Source organism: Manacus candei, unplaced genomic scaffold (genome assembly GCF_025592945.1).
Source record: "Manacus candei isolate 608988 ecotype Guabito, Panama unplaced genomic scaffold, ASM2559294v1 h1tg000023l, whole genome shotgun sequence".
Classification (NCBI taxonomy): Eukaryota; Metazoa; Chordata; class Aves; order Passeriformes; family Pipridae; genus Manacus; species Manacus candei.
Window position 1 is genome coordinate 23,145,807 of NW_026138071.1, and position 23,710 is coordinate 23,169,516.

At 44.1% G+C, this 23,710-nt stretch overlaps 2 protein-coding genes across 7 annotated transcripts in view; one reads left to right on the top strand and one right to left on the bottom strand.

The window, feature by feature from the left end:
• HIBCH (3-hydroxyisobutyryl-CoA hydrolase) overlaps positions 1–2,271 on the top strand; it is a 47,513-nt gene extending 45,242 nt beyond the window's left edge. For all 5 annotated transcript variants that reach the window (XM_051787810.1, XM_051787812.1, XM_051787815.1 and 2 more), the window contains one exon: positions 254–2,271. In XM_051787810.1, the coding sequence (XP_051643770.1) occupies positions 254–369 (116 nt within the window). In that variant the 3' untranslated portion in view covers positions 370–2,271. The remainder of the gene's footprint in view (positions 1–253) is intronic.
• CUNH2orf88 (chromosome unknown C2orf88 homolog) lies at positions 2,258–21,391 on the bottom strand. Of its 2 annotated transcripts, none has more exons than XM_051787826.1 (5): positions 21,298–21,391; positions 15,484–15,629; positions 10,232–10,305; positions 9,564–9,639; positions 2,258–6,161 (listed from the first exon to the last, which is right to left on the bottom strand). In XM_051787826.1, the coding sequence occupies exon 5, from the start codon at positions 6,003–6,005 to the stop codon at positions 5,742–5,744; it is 264 nt and encodes an 87-aa protein (XP_051643786.1). In that variant the 5' UTR covers positions 6,006–6,161; positions 9,564–9,639; positions 10,232–10,305; positions 15,484–15,629; positions 21,298–21,391; the 3' UTR covers positions 2,258–5,741. The 2 variants fall into 2 exon arrangements, with proteins under 2 accessions (XP_051643786.1, XP_051643784.1); XM_051787824.1 differs by having other exon boundaries at positions 9,564–9,642.
• Positions 21,392–23,710: the final 2,319 nt, after the last annotated feature.

Genomic DNA, 23,710 nt, shown 5'->3' on the forward strand with positions numbered 1-23,710 from the left:
GTTCCTTGTATCTTCAGGCAACTCCCAAATATGTTTCTAGACAGGTCACAACTCAAGAGTTTTTATTAGAGTAGAAATATGTATGTTACAAAAACTCTGCCTTCTGCAGAGCACAGTGATTTTTCTCCCCCATGTAACCACTGCAGTGATCTGTCTTGATGCAGTCTTTTTAATTTAATTTAATTTAATTTAATTCATTTTAATTAGAGGAAGTTTACAGGTAACTTTGGTGTCTTTCTGTTCCACCTGACAGTGCTGATTGACAAAGACCATTCCCCAAAATGGAAGCCATCTGCTCTAGAAGAAGTCAGTGATGAATTTGTGGACAACTGTTTTAAGCCACTGGGAAACGACGATCTCAAGTTGTAAAGATCAAGCCTGTTGACATCTTATATATCTGCTCTAATTCTGTAATATAAAAATTAATAGTAGTGTGATAAATTTTGACAAGACTCTTTTAACTAGCCTGACATTCACAAGGCTAATTTTTTGTGTTCAGGAATATTCTCTATAATGAGGAAATAATTGTATCTCTGGTTAGTAATGGGAAAAATCACTTCAAGGCAAATTGTTATTTTTACTGTTTTACACAATGATTAACATTTAATTTTTTTGCATCAACTCTTAGTTTAGGAGGAGCCCTTGGGGAAGAGAGCACAGTTAAGGGGTGACCTAATAAGCAAGAAGTCAGGAGACCTCTTGTGTTCTTGGTTCTGTCACTGATCTGTTAAATTGGAGTTGTGCCTCAGATTCTTCTCCATACAATGAAAATAAAATATACTTAAAGCTTTAAAACAGTCAGAGCTACAAAGGAAAGTGGAAGACAGAATTCATGGTGTTAAGTAGCCTTTTAAATTAAAGCTCAGACTGACATACTATTAGTCTGAGAACAAGAAAATGTTCTATTGATTTAACATCTGGTCATTATTCAGCCTTGCTATGTGCTCTAAACATTGTTCAAATGCCATAATATTGCCAGAGCCTAGAGCACACTTCTGTTTGATGGTATAGCCCATTTTTTAAAATGCTATTAAGTCTGATTGAACTCTATAATTAGTTTTTCATGATTGCAAAAATTTGCAAGTTTTTCTTGGTCTTGCAGTGCTGAAGAAACTACTGCCTCAGACCTTTCTGTGAACACCAAGCAGCACATTTCCTGTGCATTAAAGGTTGCTGGGTTCTGATACTAATGCATGAAGTTATATATGACATAACCAGAGCCCCCTGATAAAGTATAATCTCTTTTTGGTGGGGGGATTATTTTTTCTACTGGGTGTGCAACACACAGCTACTAATCTTTCTTCAACATTACTCCTACATGCTTTTGTAAGGTTTGTCAAATCACATATCAGTATTTCTTCCTACTTGTTTCTACAATTACAGGCAGGTCACAAATAACAGATTTTGGCTTCTCTGATGGTGAACCACCGAGGCTAAAGGAAGAAAACTTCTGTTTAAATAACACAGTCAGTAACCAGCAATGGGGAATCAAAAAGTCAGAGCTGCAGCAGAACCATAATGGAGTTTTCAACATTGGGCAGTTTTTATTACTAACACTTATGGTCTGCAATGGCTTAAGGCTCCTTCCTTTCCAGGAGCTGTTGCCTGGAAACAAAGTCCAGGAAATTCAGGCAGCAAGGTGAACTACCAGAGTGACTTTCAAAAAATCAGAGGTGAGCAACTGGAGAGCAAAATCAAGAAAAATTGGCACCTTGCTTTGTTGCTATAATCTTTCAAGATAAAATTGTTAAAATTTCAGCTGCGAGTTAAGGTTACCATGGACATATTTGTTATGTCCTTGAGTTTACTTCCAAATGTACTTGAGAGATTTCATTAATACCCTTAGGGCAATTCTGAAAATATGACTTGAATTTCTCCTTCAGGCTGGTTCTGTAAGAAGTGTAAGCCCCCCCCCCTTATTTTTAAAAGTTTTTATATGTTTTACATTCTTAAACAATGCCTATTTTTAATTTATTTTTTAAAGATTGGTTAATTTCATTATTTTTGTACAAAAGGAGCAGTCTTCAGTGACTACATTTAATGAAAAACACAACAGTTCCCAGGGAGTAGGGGTCATGCCTTCTCTGACTGTAAAGGACTTACAAGGTTTTAGCAAGAATATACTTCCCAATTCATAAACTTTGACTTGCATGTTCAGTTGCCTCCAAAATTTATGTGAACAGGAAATATCCCAGGCTCATGGTAACAAGATTCTGTCCAATCTGTGCATTTTTATCAAATAAAAGGCATACAAGCAGATGGTAAGTTGAATTTTATTTGGTCCACAAGAAAATATTTTCCACAAAAAATATTGTAAAAATATATTGTAGTGTGTTTTATTTGGGAATACTGATGTGTCTTACTCCAGAAATGTCAATTTTACAAAGTTGTGCTGCAGTTAATGTGTTTTGAACCAGTATTAGAATATCAAGTCCATCACATCATATCCACTCAGACTAATCTTAGGTTTCCTGGAGAAAATAGAAAGCAAAAGTATTATTAACTCCTAAACAGAAGTAAACAGTTTTGCAGAGTTTGCCAGTCCCAAACTCAAGTGCCTTTATTTCACACCATCAAGTCAAAAAATCAATGGCAACTTAGCTGGGAACCCACTGTACGTGGGCTTATAAACTTTATAGAACTGTAGCACAGCTTAGCACAATCTAATGGTAAGTAAACAGTCGTGGTATTATTTAGGTAAAGAAGTCCTCATTTTTATTATGTATTAGTATTGTGCCTATTGAATGTACAGCAGGGCTCTGGAAAGGGATCTCCTTCGATGTCTCACTGGACTGTGGTACTGAACAGGTGTTATTTATTTTTTATTAGGGATAAGTGCATTATTTATAAGGACAGCGTCTTGTAAAAGAGATGATTTTCCTGGTGAGAAGCTGCCTCCCTGTTGTTTGCAAGCTTGTTTGCTTTCCATTTGCTGCATGCTTTCCCTGAAGTGCCAGTGTCATGGAAAGCATCATAAACCAGCTGGAATTGCACTTCAGGCCATACTGAAGCTGCTGTAATCTTCAGGCATTAATGAGGGAAGACGAGGTTTGGGGCTGCAGGTAAGTGAGTGACTGGCTGGACCCACCAAGCAGCACAGCCACCATCCCACACAGCAGGCTGTCCAAATGGAAGCAGTCTATGGTGCATGTTTAATTACACTTGGGTAGCTTTCTCCTTTGGGGAAATTCTGAGTATTTATCAGAATGGATGCTGTGATGTAACCTCGGGCTGGTTTTTCGTTGTGCCTGCTGTTGGACCGTGCAGTGGCAGCCTGCCAAGGAAGAAGCTGCTTTCAGAAGTGCACCTGACATTCCCAAAGAGTGTCAGATGCTAAGGCTACATCCAAAGGAAGGATCTGAGACATGGCAACAGCAAAGCACTGCAACACCCAACTCCCCACGGCAGCCACCAAGGTGTCTGTACCAGGGTCGAGGCAGATACACCGAATTTTACTCTGAAAGGGAGGGCAGTTTTTTATCTGCTGTTCACCTGCCTGGCCAAGAATGGCTGTGGAGCTTGGGATTTATTTTTTTCAATTACTGTGGCTAGCTGTGTTAACATTCTTGAGTCAAGACTCATGTTAGAGTGGTTGGCCTTTTTCTGTAATAAAGCTTTGTTTTAGCTATAGTAAGAACAGGAATGTTTAATACTGTGGTTAAACAATGCACAACTGATATGTACTGACCTCGTCAGTGTTTTGGCTTTGCTTTCTAACTCACCCTAATACACAGAGGTTTTTTAGACAGAGCAAACATAGGGTATGATCTAATGTTTTCTATGCTGTAGAATTTCAAGGAACATCACTATTAGCAGTAGAATTTAAGTGAGCCATAATACCTTAGTCCCACTTTGCATATGGCTTTGAAGACAACTATGTTACTTCAAAGAGGACATTACAGCATAAGCTGATTTTGTTCCCTTTTTCAGCAAAAGCTGAGAACAGTCTTAATAGCATGGTCCAGTCTGGTCACTGGGAGTTAGTAGCAGTCTTGTGCTGTGCCACAAGCATTTTTCACTCTTTACTCTTGATAAAACCACTTCCCAATATAGGTGAATTTAAAATAACTAAGTTTGTGTCTCAATGTTTGCAAAACAGCTCAATTCATAGACTGTCTTATGTCTGAGAATAAACTAAAAATAACAGTTGACATGGTCCTCTCTCTGCTTGCTTCCCATTGCTTGAAAAATCATGCCTTGTATCATTCACTAGAACTATGTGTACCTTTTAAAAATAGTAACAGCTTTTGCCAGTATGGAAAGCATTACTCTATAAAATGAAAACATAAAATGGGAAGCACTTTGATCTAGGAAAAAGAACTATGTCTTTTAAACTGGCCATCACAGGAAAAAGGAACAAAGAGGTGGTAAAACACCAAGCTGCTTACAAGGCCTTCACTTTGCAACAACTTCCCTTTAAGATTAATACAATCCATCCCATTCCTGATCTGTCAAACACTAGTTATGAGCACAGTGGGTCAAGCTGTGAGTCCTGGGGAAGCAGGGAGCAGTGTGTGCATAAAAGCCAGATAAAATGGGTGAAGAATGCAGCCCTTGAACTTTGGGCCTAAGGCTTAGTCACTAACTCAGTGCATTCAGGGCACTGCTCAGGGTCTGGGCTCCTGTGGCTCTTACTGGCACCACCATACATAGATTTACCAACAGATGAGCAAGAGCCCACAGAAGCTGCAGGAAGATGTCCTGTCCCACAGGTGCTACTTTAGAGAGGAATTTTAGTGTAACAGCCATAGTTCCCATGAAACAAGTTGTCCTAAAACACTGTCACACCTTTGAAGGTTCATTTCACCAGTTAACATCAGTAGTTTTTGCACACCTGTCTGGGTTACAGTGAAACAACAAAACCAAATCCCGCCCAAACCAGCACCCTAACATGAAAATGAACCTAAACAAAACCCCAAACCCCAAAACCAAACAGCTTTGGTCTGAACACAGTGATCAGATGTCATCAACCTACCTTACTGCAGGATTTGACAGACTAGCTTTCATGCATTTACAGAAGCATCTGTTAATTATAATGCACTGTTTTGTCAATACTGTCATGTTTCTCACTGGTTCACCTCAGAATGGAAAGTGAATAGTCTTATCATCCATACGGTTCCCTGAATACCACTTGGTTTTATAAAATGCTTCTCATCACCTTCATTATTTTGTGGTATTATAGATTTAGCCAGGTCAAAGAATCAAAGTAAAATTTATGGCAGCAGTTACCTTTGCTACATGCAGACCTTGGTTTCACTTTAGCAAAATGCAGACAAATGTACCAAGCACAGAGAGTTCTTCTCACCTGCTAACAGGCCACTGATCTTTTATGCAGTACCTAGAAATAATCCACACTTTGTCACTCAGTGTTGCTGGGGCCTCTGTGGCACTGCTTGTACAGGTGGAGGGCAGCCACGTTCCTCTCATCTTCTTTTTAACTGTAATTTCTGGTCACATCCAACACATACAAAGACAGAATATACTCAACATACAGCTGATAACAAATGACACTCGATGAACAGATTCTACTGTGATCCAATTAGTTTGTTAGCAGTATAGGTTAAAAGGCAAACCTTTTTCAGCCTCTCCTTGCAAACCCATCCGTACAGTGGCAATATCCTCAAACCACAGCTGATTGTGCTTTATTTGCACCAGTACCACGTACAAACTGCTGCACAGACAGGCCAGGCCGCTCCCTGGGGCCGGCCCTTGCCAGGCTCAGGGCTCAGGGGCTCAGGGGCTCAGGGCACGTCGCTCTCGATGAAGGGGATGTCGCTGTACTTGCTCTCGGTCACTGCCCACTGCTTCACCGCCTGCTCCAGGATCTCCCGGGACAGGCGCTGCGCGTAGTCCAGCACTATGGTGCTCGAGGGACCCCTCTCATCCACCTTCACTGCTAGCAGAGAGGATTTCTCCCCAGTGCATCCTTCGGTGCCTCCCCCGATCTTTTCATCCGGGATAGCCTTCGAACCCTGACAGGCAGCCTTGGATTTGATGCATCCCATGGTACATTGGAAAACGCAGCTGCAAAATTCAGTTCAACAGCATGTTCTGATAACCTGGAGATGCTTTCCTTGTTTGATGCAGTGCTGCTGCTTCTTGCCAGTGGCTCCAGTTATTTTCAAAGAACAGAACATCTCCTTTTGTGCTTCTGAAGAAATCTGTCAAAATAGCGTTTCATAGAAAGGCAATAAATAGTTTACCACTGTCAGTGAGCTCCAAGGAAAGCTAAATTCACTACAGATGCCTGTAGAAGCAGCTTAAATAAATCTCTGCACAGTGTGCGTAAAATGTTTTTATCAGCAACATCCATCTACTACGAGCAGGGAAAGTGTGACCTGAATTCAAGCTGCCTTTGAATGCAACTCCCAGTACAGGATGGAAGCCATCTAGGAATGTAAAGGTCTTAGGAAAAAAATAAAGCCAGTTTCTTCCAAGCTGACAATGCATTGCTCTTTTCCTGAAATTGCAAAGGGATGTGTTTAACTCCAGGGGCTGCTGCTGCTGCTGCTGCTGCTGCAGGAAATAAACACCAAAACCACCCCACAGAAGCACCACACAACCAGCATAACCAGAGCCTTGTGTCGTGGCCATCACACGCCCTTTGGGCAGGGTGACACTAATGCCCAGTGTCATTCTGCTGTTGCTCAAGGAGGCTCAAGCACACAGCCACCAGACGCTATTCACAAGGAACAAGAGCTGTTTTCCTTTTTTCCCTGGAGAGGTCAGGGAAAGCAGCAGCAGCCTGCTGAGATCAAGGCAGATCCAGCAGAGCCAGAGCACCATTCTCACTAAAGCAGGACAACTCTACATCTGGAGAAAGGAAAGTGACCAACAAAACACCTGACAGGGTTCTTTTGAACTGCTCAAGATCCAGAACTGGCCCACTCCGAATTCTGGTATGTTTTTGTTTACCAGCCTACAAAGCTGTTTCTCGGGCTATTTTCTCTCCCCAGGCAAAGCAGAATCTCACGATATGCCTGACTTTGCTTGGCATGCACTTACCCACTTATCAGAGTTAACAGACTGCCAGCCAAAATAAAGACTGTGCTGCACAGAAACCAACTGTTCCCTACAGCTTCACCCAATGACGCTGTACTAAGGTCAGCCAAAGTTAAAGATTTTTTTTGTAAATAGCCTTTGAAAATATAACCATGGCAAAGATGTTAAGCCTTATTTATATCCTTTATACACTGGAGGAAATAGAGCCTCCAGTCCAGTAACCTGACCACAGGCAAATATTTGCAGAGGAATCAATCCCATTTGCAGGCAAATGGTCCTTCACAGGTAGGATGGGACTTACCCAGTCCAGTAGCTGACTCAGGAGAAGCAGTCTCCTTGGGACAAGCTCCTCTCCTCCTTTTAGCTAGTTCATAAAAACCTTCACTACCTGTCTGTAGGGCTGAAGTGCCAGCACACAGAAGGGGTGGATGGTGTTCCTGGCAGAAAGTCAGACCTAAAGGGCTTCTGAAACCACAAAGTCCCTACAAATGCTTTAATACCTTTAGCTTTGTATCAGAATATTTCAGTGTTGTAGAGGAACGTTTGTAAAACACTTCATTAAAGTTCAATAAGTTCCTTTTGTGCCTACTGAGATGCTGCAGCACATGCCAATGTGTTTTAGAGGAGGCAGCACAGTTAACAAGCCTGTAACATAAACCGCGCCAGGATTCGTGGTTTTACCCAACACGGAGGAGAGCTAAGATGTCAGTGAGATTTTTATTGTAATAACTGTCATTAAACGAATAAAAGGCAGGGTTAATAACTTGTCATTAGACAAGTAAAAGGCAGGATTCCCTTCACTGCACAAGAAACTCCATTTATCCCTATGGACACTTATAAAAACCCATGAGCTTTGTACCCATGTCTATCCACCACATACACTGAGCAAACCAGATGCCAAGGAGAACCTGAAAGCACTTCAGATACCTGAATAATTCAAAACTTCCTAATAGTAATATCTTGTGTATGTCTAATTTCAATATTTACCATTAATAAAACATTAATAAAAATAACTTCCACTTGCTCTTCTGGATAAATAGGTAGTTAGAAGTCTACAACATGGCAAAGAATCACTAACAGCAGCTACAACCCAGCACTGCTGCTACCTGTCAGCTGCAGTCTTGAGCCAGCCAAGGTGATACACAGCTTCACTGGGAGGGACATGGGTGTGCTGCCCAATTCCTTCTCACTACATTACTGGTAACAGCTTATTGTTATCAGAGTTTATCCATGCCACTTTACTTAAAATAGATGAAAAAATCCAAATCTGAATAGTCCAAGTTTGGAGACATGGTCTCTTATGTGTTATTCTTTTTTTTTTTCTTCTTTTTTTTTGGGTGCTTTTTCAAGGAGGTCTGATAAACAGCAGCCAGCTGTAGTTAGTATTTTATCATTGCTTTGATGTTTCCCTCCTACAACTGGAGATCTCTGTTAGGGGACACCAGCAGATGAGTTAGTGTCTAGAGGAAAGGAGGGAATGTGAGGTAGGGAGAAATTCCCTAAGGTCAGCATCTTCCTCTGCAGGATTGACCTCTGTTCCCACCCTCTTACCTCTGCCTTTTCATTTGGGCTAAACCAAATGTTTGTGTGACTGTCCTACACAGAGGAAAGGGTGGGCTATAAAGCTTGTAGACAGCAAGACATGCAATACAAATTTGTTCCAAATTGACTATTATTTTGACTTAAAAGCAAAGTTATCAACCCTAGCTTAAATCCTTGCCTGTTGCTGATTCCATTATTTATAGAGCTCAGTACTTTCCAAGTTGCTGCAGGAAGTTTTATAGTTTGCCTGCTCTACTGGAGTTAATAATTGTTGGCACAGAAATGACTGCAAATGAAGCTGCCCTCAGCCTTCTGACTGCTTCCTTGTTTTTCTGACAACCATTGCTTGCACACACGTGGTGAAGAGCTGTTTAAATCCTCTCTGCCTCAATCTCATCTCCAGGGTGTTCTGACAGGGATTTTAACATCTCTACCTTTCCTCACAAAGCTCACACCCTCAGAGGGAAAAAAAAAACCAACCAAGTAAACCAGTTCATTTTACTTCCATCACGATGTTTCATTCAGTAACTGCACAAGGCAAAATTATCTGATAGGAGCCTGTTTCTTTCAGTGTCCAAGCTTTAAGGTGTTGCCAGTTGTGTCTCAGAAACCACTGGTTCGATGCTCAAGCCAAAATCTCTGCAGACACAGTTCTGCACATGCCAAGCTGGAGGCAGAGGTCAGGGAGCTCAGTCTGCTCTGCTACACCCTCGACTGGCAGTTAGAGCAGCACCATCACAAAGATTAACACATCTCCTCTTTTTAAAGACCGTAAATTTTAAAGACAGTAAGGGAAATGCTGAATTAGTTTATCCAAAAACACAGGCTCCCGGGCGTGCTCAGTTTCAGTCGACATACAGTCAAAATGTTTTTAAGTACTTCAAACAACAAACACGGTGTATTACTTTAAGGTCAGGTGTTGTTTCACTATGATGTTATTTACTACATGTATGCCCTGTGGTAATACAAGGAGAGAGAAAATATTGAGGGAGTGGTAGGTACCACGTAGCTGAACTCACCTGGCATGTGAGGGCTTAAGCACTGTCTCTGCCAGCCTGGCCAAGTGCTTCCTGCCAAGGTAAGTTCATTTCTAACCTACTGAAGGAAACAAAACAATGGTGAAAGAGTGCAATTCACTATTAGGTGATATAAAATACAGGAAAAAAAGCACTGATAGCAACGCCATTTTATTAAACAAATAAGACTTCTTAAGGTATTAAAATAATCAATAAAAATAATTTAAAAAGGCTAAACGTGAGCTATCAAAAAATAAGTGTTTCACCTGCCCTCTTCAATACAATTGCATATGATGAAGAGAGGCAAAAGGGAAAGAGTTTTGCTGTTATGCAACATCTCTAGCTATCCCAGGCAAATAAGTTCCTGCTACCATTTAAAGGTTTTCCATCCTCCAGAACCTCGGAAAAAATCTTGAAGTTCAATACTATACTGCAAGGAATTGCTGTCTGTAACACTTTCTGTTACAGCAGTCACCAGATTAAAAATCAGTCATACTTTTCAGAAGAGCTTAGTGCAGCTTTGCCCAGCTGAAGACAGCAAGTAATCTCTGCTGTGACAGAGCCAAGCTTCTCACTTCCCAAACCTTTACATCCTTGTAACCCTCTTCCAGGCAGTTCCCTCTGAGTTTTTTCCCTTGGTATCCACAAAAGAAGCTCAATGTGCTGCTTACCAAAACCACGTCTGCTTCTAAGGGGTTGTCCCCCTTGTCCCCAGTAGAGCACAGACACCTTCACTTCTGGGACTCTGCAAAGGGAACCCAGAAACAGAACTTAGCGCTCGCCAGGATGTCAGAGGTACATGTTATCACAGAGCTGTGAATCCGTAGTGCTGGCCTTGCAGAAGTCTGTTTGCCTTTTTTAATATACAGAACTTGACTTTGACAAAGGTAAAAGGATGATACAGCACTTAATAAATTAGATTGAATGACAGGCTGCAACAATTTGTGTACAGCACCTAATCCCAGGCGCAGAGTGGGGCCACTCCTCGGGCAAGTGGTTCCTGACTATATGCAGGATGCCAACCTCCTTTCACAGCAAATCCAGTTAAGGATGACTTCAGCAAGGATACAGGAAGGGTAATGTGCCCCATCTTTTGCCTAAGCCTAAAAGTTCTCTCCTGTATTCCCTTCTCCCTCTCAGAGCTTCTGCTGAGACCTGGACCTTGACTGTCCAAGCACACAGGGAGAACATTCAGATAATCCCAGCACTGCTATTAGCACGGAGACAACAAACATTACTCTGTAACAGAGATATTCAAACTTTGAATTTGGGCAGGTGACCCAGCTGACCCACCAGCAGAGGTGAACCAAGCAGCACTTAGGCATCCACACCTCTGAACTGCATCCAATCGCATTCAGTATTCACATCCTCCATGCGATAGTGGAGAGAAACAGAACCCCAGAACACCCTATTCCTGCCTCTCCCTAGCAAGGTGGGCTGTTACTTGGGAGCACACACGGTGCTGTGCCTTTGGATATTCTGCAGCTTTGAACAGAGCAGCGGCACACAAATGGCAGAGGGATGAATCACTCCCTCCGTGCACAGCGTCGCCTCCATCGCTGCAGGACTCAGAGGCTCCCCGTGCAGAGCAGCCCCAGGCAAGGGCTCCCAGGGCAGCCTCTCCTTAACATCCAGCTTCCTGCAAATCCTACAGGAGACGCACTGTACAACATTTACTATACCAACTCCTTCTAATCATAGGAAAATGAAGTTTAAAAAAGCTACAGTTATTTTAAGACAAGCGCAATACTGAAGATGCAGCTACCTCAGGCAATCACTGAAATATCCAAATATCCCAAAACAACTCAGGCAATGAAAAGCAAAAATAGAGCCCTCATTCCTCACAGGGCTGTCCCCTCCCTCTCGTGCTGCTCAGTGCCAACAAGAGATAAGAGCTGCAGATTGGAAAGGGCTGGATGCAGCAACCACAAACAACTGCTGTGCAGGATTAGCATGTAAGTGAAAGTCTCCTGGTTATCTGTCTCAGGATATGTGCTGGAATTTCAAAGGCTTGGGTTTTTTCCCCTTCATGTCCACAACTGATAAAGGTTTTCCAGGCTTTTAAGCCAGTTTATAAGTGAATAGAGAAATTACACACTTGCTTTTCAAAATCAGGCACTACCTCTAGTTTACTTGAAAAGGCTTTTCAATAAGAGCACAGTTGATCACAGAATCATAGAATCATTTTGGTTGGAAAAGACCTTTCAGGTTGAGTCCAACCGTTAACCCAGCACTGCCACATCCACCACTAAAACATCCCTATGGGCAACATCTCCATGACTTTTAAATACCTCCAGGGCTGGTGACTCCACCACTACCCTGGGCAGCCTGTTCCAATGCCTGACCACCCTTTCAGTGAAGAATCTTTCCTAATATCCAACTTGAACCTCTCCAGGCACAATTTGAGGTCATTTCCTCAGGACCTACAGCTTGTTACCTGGGAGAAGAGATCAACTCCCACCTGTCTACAAACTCCTTTCTCAGTCAGAACACTGAGTTACTTAATGGAGGCAATTTCCATGTCACATTTCATCTCTCAAGCACTTAAGCAATGCATTTAAGGAACATGAAAATCTCAAAATTAGAGGGAAAAACAGAAGAGAGGAAAATGTTTCTTCTTACTTCACTTTATGATTTACATGCACAGTGGGAATGGGTTTTTTTGCTGTTAAATAGTACAGCTGTGTTGATATGAGTCTTTATGCTGATAAACTCTGGAAGCCTAAAACAAGTACTGACTTTAAAAAAAAAAGGCAAAACCCCCCACAAAATAAAAAAAAAAATCCCATCCCACCCAGCCTCCCCCACCAGCCACACAATCACAGAAACCAGGAACAAAAACAAGTGCTTTCTGCACTGTTCTGGCAATCTCACCCAAGCTTTGCGAAGTAGCAAGCAAAGATGAAGTACCAAAAGAAACCTTTGGGTGAAAATACCAGTAGTTCAGAGAACAGCAATGCCAGCAGGTACAGCCCTCAGCAGCCACAATGTTATTTTTCATCCAGGAAAAAGAAGTCTTGTTAAAAGCAAAGAACACTCTGTGCTTGGTAGCTGTCTAATTTCATGAAAGTAAAACTGTACCCAGTCAGCCTGTCCTGAAATCCTCCCTCCTCCCTCCAGTGCAGCAGTTTATTCACCAGAACTGCACAGAGCTCAGAGTAGCCTGAAGGCAAGAGGGGAAGAGGATGCTGAAAACTTCTTAGAGGTTCTGCTCATGTTTTAACTAAGCTGGTTGTCCAAACAACCATATATGCTTCCATTATGTCCGAATTTGGCCAGAAATACTTACAAAGTACTAATTCTGTTTGGTTTTTCCATGCTGGGTGGTTTTTTTCCCCAGTGTATCAGACTACAGGTAAGCAAACATTTACTACTACAGACTCCACCAGACCACAGACAAGAAAGAATATTAACTTAACCTACCCCTCTGTGAAGAAGAGCAGGATGCCCACTGTTGATGAAAGCCTGTTCTCTAAATGGGTAAGAGCAAACCAGTGGATTTCCTTAGCAAGCACACAGCAAGGCTATAGAAGAAAAGGCATGAAGAAGATGCAGAGTTTCTCAGAAATCCCATCTGCAGGAAGCTTAGCCAAGACTAAAGGAACCCAACTACACAAACTATAGAGGAATGCCTATGGAAGGGAAAGCTACTAGTTATAGAGAAGATCCAAAACTCTCCAAGAACCCAAATACAAAATAATGCTCAAAACTGGTGAATGAAGAGAAACAAAATATCAGAAATGGACATAAAGTTTTTGATGTAGATGCACAGCTGTTTCCTTGCCCTACATAACATGTAAGGATACAGGTTCAACACATCTTTTAGCAAAGCCCACAGTTCTTGCAATTATCACCCCCCACCCCCATCTGTAGTAGCTGCAAATCCACAGTCTGAAGACCATCCCCACAAACATTCCCCCACAGCAGGGGAAAAGGCAAGGTGTACCACCAAAGGTGTCAGAGACTTTGGCCAAGCCCCACCCTGAGGTTAGACTGCTCTAAGGCTGGCACTGGGTCCAAACAAAGTGGCCTCTCGGTTTATTACGGTGCTGTAACACTGTTCTGAATGAACTAGAGTGGAAACTGAGATTTTCCTCTGTATACATTGTACAACTTCCATCCCAACAAATCAATCGTGGACTCACAGCCTACCTATTAACAGTCCTCTTCAGGAATACATTCCAACACCAAGCTACTTATACTCAAGCTAAAGCTTAGGATCTAGCCTTGTTTGTAAAGGTGCATTACTGTCCTCCACAGGTGCCAGGCAGAGACAGAGCGCTGCAGACGACAATGAGGGATGCACAAATCCTTACAAGCAAGAAAGCCCCTCCTGCTGCTATCACTGGCTGCTGCCCAGCCTGGGGATCCTGCCAGCAAGAACTGATGAGCAGCAGCAGCTAAAACAGTGGATCGGTATCTCAGTCTGACAGGGTCGTGCTTTATTGTAGTAGCTGTCACAAGATTCAACAACAACCATATGGAGCTGCAGACCAAAAGGTATGAATGAGGTACTCTGGCTTGCTTTGTGATGCCCTTAGGAAAGCAAAGGCTCTGCTGGATTAACACAAATGAAAGTCAGAAGGAGTGAGGATGTGCCCAAGATCAGCCAGAGAAAAGCGCAAGAAAGGCAGCACAGAACCCCATTCTGTTCTTTAATCTCCAGAAGCCAACTGTAAAAGGGCAAATCAGACTTAGGAAAGCAACAGGAAAGCCATTTTTCCACATCTCACACAGGAAGGTGCAGGAAAACACTGCTCCACGTTTTAAAATCATAACTATTGATTGGCAGAAATCAACCGAGGAGTAAGAGAACAAAGTGACAAGGTAACAACCAGATGCTCCAGCTGTACAAAAGCTGCCCAGAATTGCAACAAAGAACTATGTCAGCCTTAAAAACCACTCTGTCTCACGGCTCTCCCCCGGTATTTGTTTCCCTGAATTTCATCCCTCCAAACATGCCAGCTCCTACTTGTAGCAGTCGCCGCCTTCGCGCCTGGGACGCAGGGAGGCCGCCAGCCAGGCGAGGCAGTCGTGCCCCGCACAGCCTCCCCAGGGCCCTGCCCATAGAAAACACCTTGTCCCCAGGGCCACGAGCATCACCAGGCTCTACCCAACCCCTTGTGCAACTTGTACAAACCAAGATGATTTCAAAGCAAGAATGTGTTCAGCAGAACATAATGTTCAGAAGAAAACTAATTTGTATGTACTTGAAGTTTAAAAATGCCACTTTGTTAAGGCTACAGTATAAATCCCTCTTTTTTTTACCTTTTTTTTTTTTAATTCCTATATTTAGGAGCCTAATTTGGACTCCTACTTCCTGAACTATGAGAAAGCATATGACATTTTTAAATGTTTTACAATTTTTGCCGTGGCAGATCTTACGCTGCTAAATCTGCCTTTTATAACGTGCCAGATGAAGGCGAACTGCCCTGTATGGGTTTGTGCTGAAGCTTATTAAAGGTATTCGTGGCAGAACAGGCAGGGGCTGACAAACCCTCACACCACCTCGGCCAGCAAATACACAAGTGTCACGTCTTCCCTGCAGCAGGAACACAGCTTGGAGAGGACCTACCACGCCGTTTACCTTCCCAATCTGCATCATCCCCACTGATGTCCACAGTGCCACCTCACCCCAGGAATTCCTACGGGCGCCCCACTGGAGCAGCTCAGTTTCGAGGACTCCGTGGCCGGCAGCCTCACCACGAGGTGATGGGAGGAGTAAAGGCAGGACCGCCGCCCGTCCCGAAAAACCCCACCTCAAAGCCCGAAGGCTCTCCTTCGTCTCCTCCACAGCTCAGGAGGCTGCAGGCCGGTCGCGCCCGCGGCCACGGCTCGCCCCGCCGGCGGGCGCATCCCTCCCCTCCCGGCTCCCCCGGTGCCCGCAGGACCGCGGCCCCGAGCGATGGAGCCGCGCACCTACCGGCGCGCCGGGGCGGTGTCCGTGCGGGCAGCATGCTGCGAGCGTGGCCCCGCCAGCACGATCCTCGGCTGCCCCTTCCTCCGGAGGTGCCCGCGGGGTCCGGCCCTCGTCCCGCCGCCGCCGCCGCCTCCTCCAGGCTCCTGTTCCTGAACGGCAAAGACGCAAACCCACCGTCAGAGCCCATGCCGGCAGCACCCCCCGACCCCCGCCCGGCCCCGCGGCGCTCGCATGGGTCGCGCCGGGAGGGCCCCCCGCGCCCGCCGCCGCTCACGCCGCTCCCGCCGCTCCGCCGGGCGCTCCCCGCCCTCCCCGGGGCGGCGGCGGCTCCGGGCGGGGCGCGCAGGGGCGGGAGCGCCGCCGAGCCCCGGCCCGGCACCTGCCGCCCCGCCCCGCACGGTCCCCGCTGTCCCCACCCCGGCCGCATCCCTCCGCCCCGGCCCCGGCGCCGCCTCAGCGCAGCGATGGGCCCTGCCATTTAAAATAAGGGAAAAAAGGGGGGGAAAAGAAAAAATCACCCAGGCAGGAAAGCCGCCTCTCATTGGCTTCTCCTCCTTTAAATCCTCCTCCCCCTCTGCTCAGCCCTAGTGAGGCACATCTGGAGCGCTGTGTCCAGTTCTGGGCTCCTCAGTACGAGAAAGACGAGGAGCTACTGGAGCATGTCTCTTGTGAGGAGAGACTGTGAGATCAGTCAAGAGAAGACTGAGAGGGGATCTCATTAATGCATCTAAATATCTCAAAGTTGGTTGCCAAGAGGATGGTGCCAGACTCTTTTTTGTGGTGCCCAGAGATGGGATGAGGAGCAATGGCCATAAACTAAAACAGAAGTTTCACCTCAACATGAGGAAGAACTTCTTTACACTGAGGGCGGCAGAGCAATGGGACAGCTGCCCAGGGAGGGTTTGGAGTCTCCGTCTCTGGAGACATTCAGACCCCACCTGGACATGTTCTGTGTCACCTGCTCTAGGTGACCTTGCCTTCGTAGGGGGGTTGGACTGGATGATCTCCAGAGGTCCCTTCCAACCCTAATGATTCTGTAGTTCTGTGAAATGTGGGGAAGCCTGTTCAAAGGATGGAGTTGCCATATAAGAGCTTAGGGCCATCGCAATCCCATGTTCCACTCAGCCCTGTGCCAGCACTGAGGTGCCACAGCGTGGTGAGCACATAAGGACTGGTGAGGGTTAAAGTGAAGGAAACAGTGGGAAAGGCTGTGGGTGAGGCCTGGGTGATGCTACTCTGATTTTACCCTGTCAGGCAAATAATGTACAACCACAGAAAAATATTAATTATACCAAAGCTTTTTAAGAAATGTCCGCACTCCAAAAGAAAGCTTCCAGAACGAAGGAGCTGAGCAAGCTAAAATAATATCCAACTTAAACCTCCCCTGGCGCAACTTGAGGCCGTTTACTCTTGTTCTATTCCTGTTACTTGGGAGAAGAGACCAACCCATCTTGCTATAAATGTCTTTTCAAGTAGTCTCCCCTGAGCCTCCTTTTCTCCAGAGTGAACAACTCCAGCTCCCTCAGCCATTCCTCATATGACTTACTTTCTAGACCCTTCAACAGTTCTGTTGCCCTTCTCTGGACACGCCTCAGCACCTCAGTGATTATTGCCTAGCAGGTTTGTAATTGTCAAGCAGGTTTCTAATGTATTTCCAGTCAGTCATTGGCCAGCCAACGAATTTCTTGCGGCGTTTTCTAAGCCAAAAAAACCCCACTACACTGGTAACATCAGTCAAGAAAAACGCTACTGTAAATGTACTTGCTGGGTCACAGATTTGTGACCCAGATCATTGCAGTGCTGTGATCATGTCCCAGAGGGACTGCACAAAGCCAGGAGAGCCAGGGGCTATACAGGCACGGAAAATAGGAACCACATCCCTCTGGTCTCTACTGCTTGTAAACCCCAAGCCCTCCTCCCCAGCGCAGAGAGCAGGCAGGGAGCAGGCAGCCACCCCTGTACACTTCCACAAACAAAATCCAGTAGTTCCTTGTACAAAAGGATCACTGCTTACAGCTGTTGTCATGACTTTTCAACAGCACACAATATCACACTCAGTACTTGTAAACACTCCACTGGTGAATTACAAACCCACAAATTTTACTAATTGCTGCCTTTGGGGCCCAGAGAAAGCATTCTGCTGACAAGTGCTGTGCACAGGGTTTGCACACACTGTGTTTGCTGCATCATTTCATCCAGCTCCAACAGGAATCACACTCCCTCTAAAAGACTGAAGGGAGAGTTTCTGGTGTTGAGGTACAACAGGGGGACAAAGCTTGACCCTCCTCACCAGCAGCAGTTCCCAAGGAAGGCAACCTCAGGTGCACATCAGCTCCAGTTCCTCACATGTGGGATTTTTACGTTCAGAGTTCCCAAGCCAGGATTAAGCCCCTTGGGATCTAAGCACACACATGCAAGTGTGCAGGAGCAGGTCTGAGGAGCTCGACCCAAAGCCTATTAAAGCTGGTGGCACTATGCCCTTTGATTTCAAGGAGCTTTGACTTGGGACCCACTGACCTGGGTAGATATTGGCCAGATGTTTTATTACTGTTTTAGTTCACCTGTAGGTGGCTGGAGAAGAAAGTTAAATAAACTCCTATTTAGCCCTGAGAATTAAAGAAAGACAGAGTGCTGGAAAGGCACAGTTACCTTGCAGTAATACAGCATTATTATTACAACAGTGATTTTTAAACTATATACAGTTTTTAAACAAGAATTCTGTAAGTAAATTATGAATATCTTTGTAATGTTTTATGGCTGTTCTCTTCTTTTTTATTCTAGCCTGGTTTCTAATGCAAGGCTCCACTTTTAACTTCAGCTCTTAAGTGAGTGCAGCTCCCCCAAGCTACTTTAAGCCATGGGGCAGATAGGCTGCAAGCACACTGCTGGAGTCCAACTGGATCACTTCATTACACCCCAACAGAGAATACTCTGGTATGGCTGCACCACCCTCCTGTGTCACAACCCGACAACAAGCCTTGTCTCTGAGCAGCAGCACCTCAGTGTAATGTGGGGATGGGGGGACAGGGGTTAGGGAGAGGGAGGTACATGTGGTGAGAATTTTGAGCCAGCATTTATTTCTGGGTGCCAAAACAGATTTAATATTTTATTAGCTGTGGAGTTTGTGAGACAGCTGATTACGCTGGGCTCCAGCAAAGCAGTCAGTCTTTTTAAATGCAGAGTATCCATTTGAAATGACTACTGCCAGGCACAGGCCAGCAGGAGATGAAATATTTAGCTCATGAAGCATTTCAGTGTGCAGGGCTGGGACCAGACACTGATGTTGAAAACTACAGTGCCCAAATCTGAGATGCCTCAGCCCCAGCACAGAAGCCTCAGAGGTGCAGCAGCTGCCCAGAGAGTGGGGCTGTGGGGGCCTCAAGGTCCCCCACCCCCTGCCAGGGTGCAGGAACCTTTGCTGTGCATGGATTGGTTTGGGAGGAGACAGCCATCAAAGCCTTTCCTGGGACTCAACTTCCCAGATCATGCTGCCTCTTGCACCCCTTTCACCAGTGTCAGTGGCTGAAAGCATTTTCCTATAGGGATAAGGAAGGCACTCTCCCTCCAGAGAAAATGGTTTCGAAGCAAGTTTGACTCTTTGTTGTCATAAGATCTGATATTTATTCTATTAGATATTTTTCTGATTTACTATTTAGAGTCTGCTAGGTCTTCCTATAATATAGTCCAAACCCTCTACATACTTGGCATGCCCTGCTTTGTGTGCACATTTTTACCCCAGTGGAGACAACTGCCTGGATGTCCCCAGAGTGATAAAAGCACTTTCTGATAAGATGGATGCTGCATCAATACCTTTGCTATGGGAGAAAATGGTGCAAACTGAACCACAGAAATCATTGAATAGTGTTAGGATTGGCAATGCTGGAATGGCAACCAGGGTGGACAATAGCTGTGCTGAAGCTTCAGAGAAACCTGGGTAAGAAACTGCTAACATACTACTTCAGGCTAAAATTTGCCACTTTAACCTCTGTACCAGAAGGCAAAGTTTTAACAAGTTTGTCTAAGGGTAACAGAATAAATGAAATCTGGTTTCTCTCTCCCTCTGATAGAATTTCACAGTTCTTATCCTCTTCCTTCCACCTGCTACCCTTCACAGTTTCTCCATGTCTTCAACCCCCCCTTCAAGCCTTCAGTTCCTCCTCTATGTCCTATAAACCCACAATATCCTACTTTCATTTCTGTACTACTCATACGCTCTTCTGCTTGGCAATATCTCAGCTTCCTCCCATTTCACCTGTGCCCAATTTACAGAAACCCCAGCTTTCTTCCACATCTTCAGACCTGTGATGTGTGGTTGGCCAGGTGGGCAGCAGCAAGGAGCACATGATGTGGTTTTGACAAGGTGCTGCCCAAACAGCCAGTCTATCAGTCCTACACACCCACAAACACAGGGTCAGATTCCCCCTGCCTTTCTTTCAGAAAGCAGAGAAAATATAATTATTTTTCCCAAGCACTTCTAAAGTTAATTTAAGAAACCATTGACATGGGATGTGGCATTTAAAAAAAAAGGGCTACAAAACTCCATGGATCTGTCCAAATCCAGCTGACAACTCAGACCCCAGTCAGTGGTCACTGGTTGAACCACTTCATCCTCGCTCTGTTTCTCAATTAACTTTTTAACTATACATGCATACACCAGCATTAGGGAGAGCTTTACTGACACATGTATTTCTAATTCAGCTGAAGAGGAAAAGGCAAGCCAGGACAAGTATTCTCTGCCCCAGTAGCTCCCCCCAGCATGGCCACGATCACGTGGTGACTTTACAAAATCTATTTATACGAGCAGTAATCCACTAACTGTGTAGGGGTTGGAAAATGTTACGGAGTCTGAGAAGAATCAATAGGGACACTAAAGAGCTAGAAAGCCCCAAAGATTGTTGTTGTTGACTAAAATCTCCTGATAATCCAAAACCCTTGAAGTTTTACCTGACATGTCACGACCACCTTGCAATAGAGTACTTTAATAGAGTTTCAAAATCAAATCCATGATGCAAAGGAGGTCACAGTGTCACTGCAACAAACAGCTTTATAGACTAAGCAGCAGCAGCTTAAATAAGGGCTCTATTTTCAAAAACTTCATTGATGGGAAAGATGTTCCTTTCCTCAGCTACGGATTTTTCTCCTTTTTCCCTAATTCTTGTTTCATCATGCACTGCTCTCGTATTCTGCACACAACTGAGGTTCACCAGAGCCTTTGCTCAGAGCTCGTATTTTCTTAAAACACGTCTTTGATGTTTGCAATCAGTTGATTAAAGTAAGGACAAGTATGATTAGAGTATGCCCAAGCACGTGCCATGGAAGTCACTCAGGGTTGCCCTAGTTTTCATCTCTGTTACTACCAGAAGTACATGACAGTGGGGATTGCATGACTGCTCCAAACCTTAGGGCACAACATTGATTTCTAGATCATGATTATTTTTGGAACATCCCATCTTCCTGCTCTCAAAAAAGGGTTTGAGGGTTTTTAACTTCAGGTTTAGAATATAAATTTAAAGCCTAATTCCACTTTCTTGTATGAAGAGATCCTGAATGTTTAAAATATAATGTTTAACCCACTGCTATTAATTTGATTTTTTTGTTGTTGTTACCTGGATGCGCATATGCTGCCATATCTCAAAGGAGAAACACAAAATTAGTGTATTCACTGAACTTTGTACCCATTAAAGAATCCCCAGCACTTTGTGATTATCACAATGAGATATTTGAGGAAAGACTTGAGTTTTTTTTTTAAAAAAAGGTAAAGTACCCCATTTATCAGCAGCACTTGAAGAACATGCTCGGTTTCCCTCATGTACTTACGCTTCAGTGTGTCTGGCAGCACTTCATTGGGTAGGAGCTGAGCTGTAGTAATTAATTTCATCTAGTCACCAACACCTGTGCAAAGACATTTGGAACTACTTAAGCCACCATATTTGCAAAATTTTCCATAAAAACCCAGCATCATTAACTAGAATTTGTCTAGATATGCTAAAAAGATAGTTATGACAATGTTACACTCTAAAGGCACTCTGCTCAAATAAATTATATGGAATATGTAGGTATTAATTATTTTCTCCCACAGAGCAACTATGTTTACCAGCAAAATAAAAAAAGAAGAAAATAGAATGATAAAATCATGTAGGTTGGGAAAGACCTCTAAGATCATCAACAAGAGAGGGAAAATAAATTCCACATTTCTATACAGCACAAATGCTTATCCCACTGAATGTAATAGTTGTCAGATGTTTTTGTTTCAATATGTGTTAGCCATTAATTCAGATATAATAGAAAGTTTGTAGTGGAAGTCTATTTGGGCAATTTTAGGAATATTTAAAACAAAATTTGGGCTCTTGGGCCCTTTCAGGTTTTGTGCCCTACAATGGGGGGCGATGCTGATTCCCTGGGACCCTCTAAACTCTGTCCCAGTAGAGTTTAGAGGGCAGTGAGGTCCCCAGGGGCAGTGAGTGTCTCTGAGTAATAACCACAGAGCAAAGACATCCGAGGAATTCAGAAGCAGCCAAGAAATCCTTAAAAAGAATTCTGAGTATTAATTATCATTTGAGATGACTATTTTCCAGAAGAGTGGAACTTCTTCCAGCAGGAGGAGGTTGAACATTACAACTAAGGAAGTTTGGCTGAGTCCCAACCCAGGCTCTGTGCTAACAAAGGGGTACACCCTATTTTCCACACACTGGCCTCAGGTCTAGGGCTGATCTTGGTGCCACAGCAATAACTAGAGGTTTTTTGTTCTAAAGAAACCTTTCTGCACAGTGGCTCCTTCCATGGTGTTTACAGAGGCTGAGCACTAAATTGCTGAAGCAGCACTGCACGTTCATCATGAAGGAAAGATGAAACAGTGGCAATAAAATCTCCCCAGGAGCTCTGGGGAAGAGGCAGCTCTAGCTTTTGCTTCAGTTTATATATGAAACCTCCAACTGAGTTTGGCAGAAGGGCAGCAGTGAGTCTGAACATATGTTGGCTCTGAGAGGCCACGTGGCTTCTGCCACCCCACGGCCCGGCAGCAGCCCTGGTGTGGTTTGCACCAGCCTGTGCAAACACGGGCACTTACCTCCTTGTGAGCCAAGTGTCCTTACCCCTGTGCAGTGCAGTGCTGGGGAAAAAGAAAAACAAACAAAAAGCAAATTTTATTTCCTTTTTTTTTTTCAAATAAGGCAGTATACCAGCAAGAGAAATATTCCTAATTTATATGCAAGTCCTCTTTTCTTTATTTTTTTATCAATATCTACCAGCGCTAAAGCATGAAGCCTGGGCAGACATGAAATCCACAGCCCTGGAAACACCAGGAAGCAGCACAGCGAGGGGATTAACCAAACATGAGGCATTAGAATATTGCAAAGAGGATCGAAAGAGATTTGTGACTGAAAAGCCACCCACCAGAATTACAGTCAGCTGAGAAGCTGGACCGAGAAAAAGTGGGTAAATGTTTTGCATTTAGATCTCTCCCAGAATAAACTCAAACTTTGGGATGTGCACTGCAATTGACATCAGGCTTCCCTGCGACATGAGGCTGCAAACAAAGTAATCTTCTTTCTACGTGGAAAATTATAGCTTTGTGACAGCCAAATATTATCTGGAAAAACAGCAAGAAATTACAGTGAAATATGGTCACTGGCATGTCCAAAACAAAGAGCCCCAAGGGCAGCAATAAAGCAGTAGCTGTACAAAAAATTCCACACAAAAGGAAATAACACTGAGAAATAAGAAGAACTTAAGGACCCAATCTTCCCATAACATTTCCTTCTCCAAAATAAAAATGACTCTCAGGGTTCCCACTCCAAAAAAAAATACTAAAATTAATTATTGAACATGAAATTGCCTCCCAGCAGAGATAAAGACAGACATCACTGCAGATGAGGCTGTGGATTTGCAGAGCAGGGACACACTAAGACCCTGCTCCCCTCCTGCTCTTGTAACATCTGTGATCATTAATGTACTTCATGGGGAGAAGTCACGTGTTTCAGAGAAATATTGTACCAACGTCTGTACCTTCAAATTTTCACATTGAGATCAACATCATTATGAGCAAAAAGTTCTCCCTTCTTATCCTCCCCTGCCTTGCTTTCACATTTAGCTTTGGCTTCACCTGTCTTCATCTCCATCTACAAGTCTTCTCTCCTTCCTCCTACCTTCTCCAGACCTAGCAGGAGACAGGAGGGCATGAGCAGCCATGAGGATGTTTGGCTGTTGACTGGGCTTAACCCATCCTGTTATT

Coding starts and splice junctions, on each gene's coding strand:
- CUNH2orf88 (XM_051787826.1), bottom strand. CDS start 6,005: ATGGGATGCATCAAATCCAAGGCTGCCTGTCAGGGTTCGAAGGCTATC.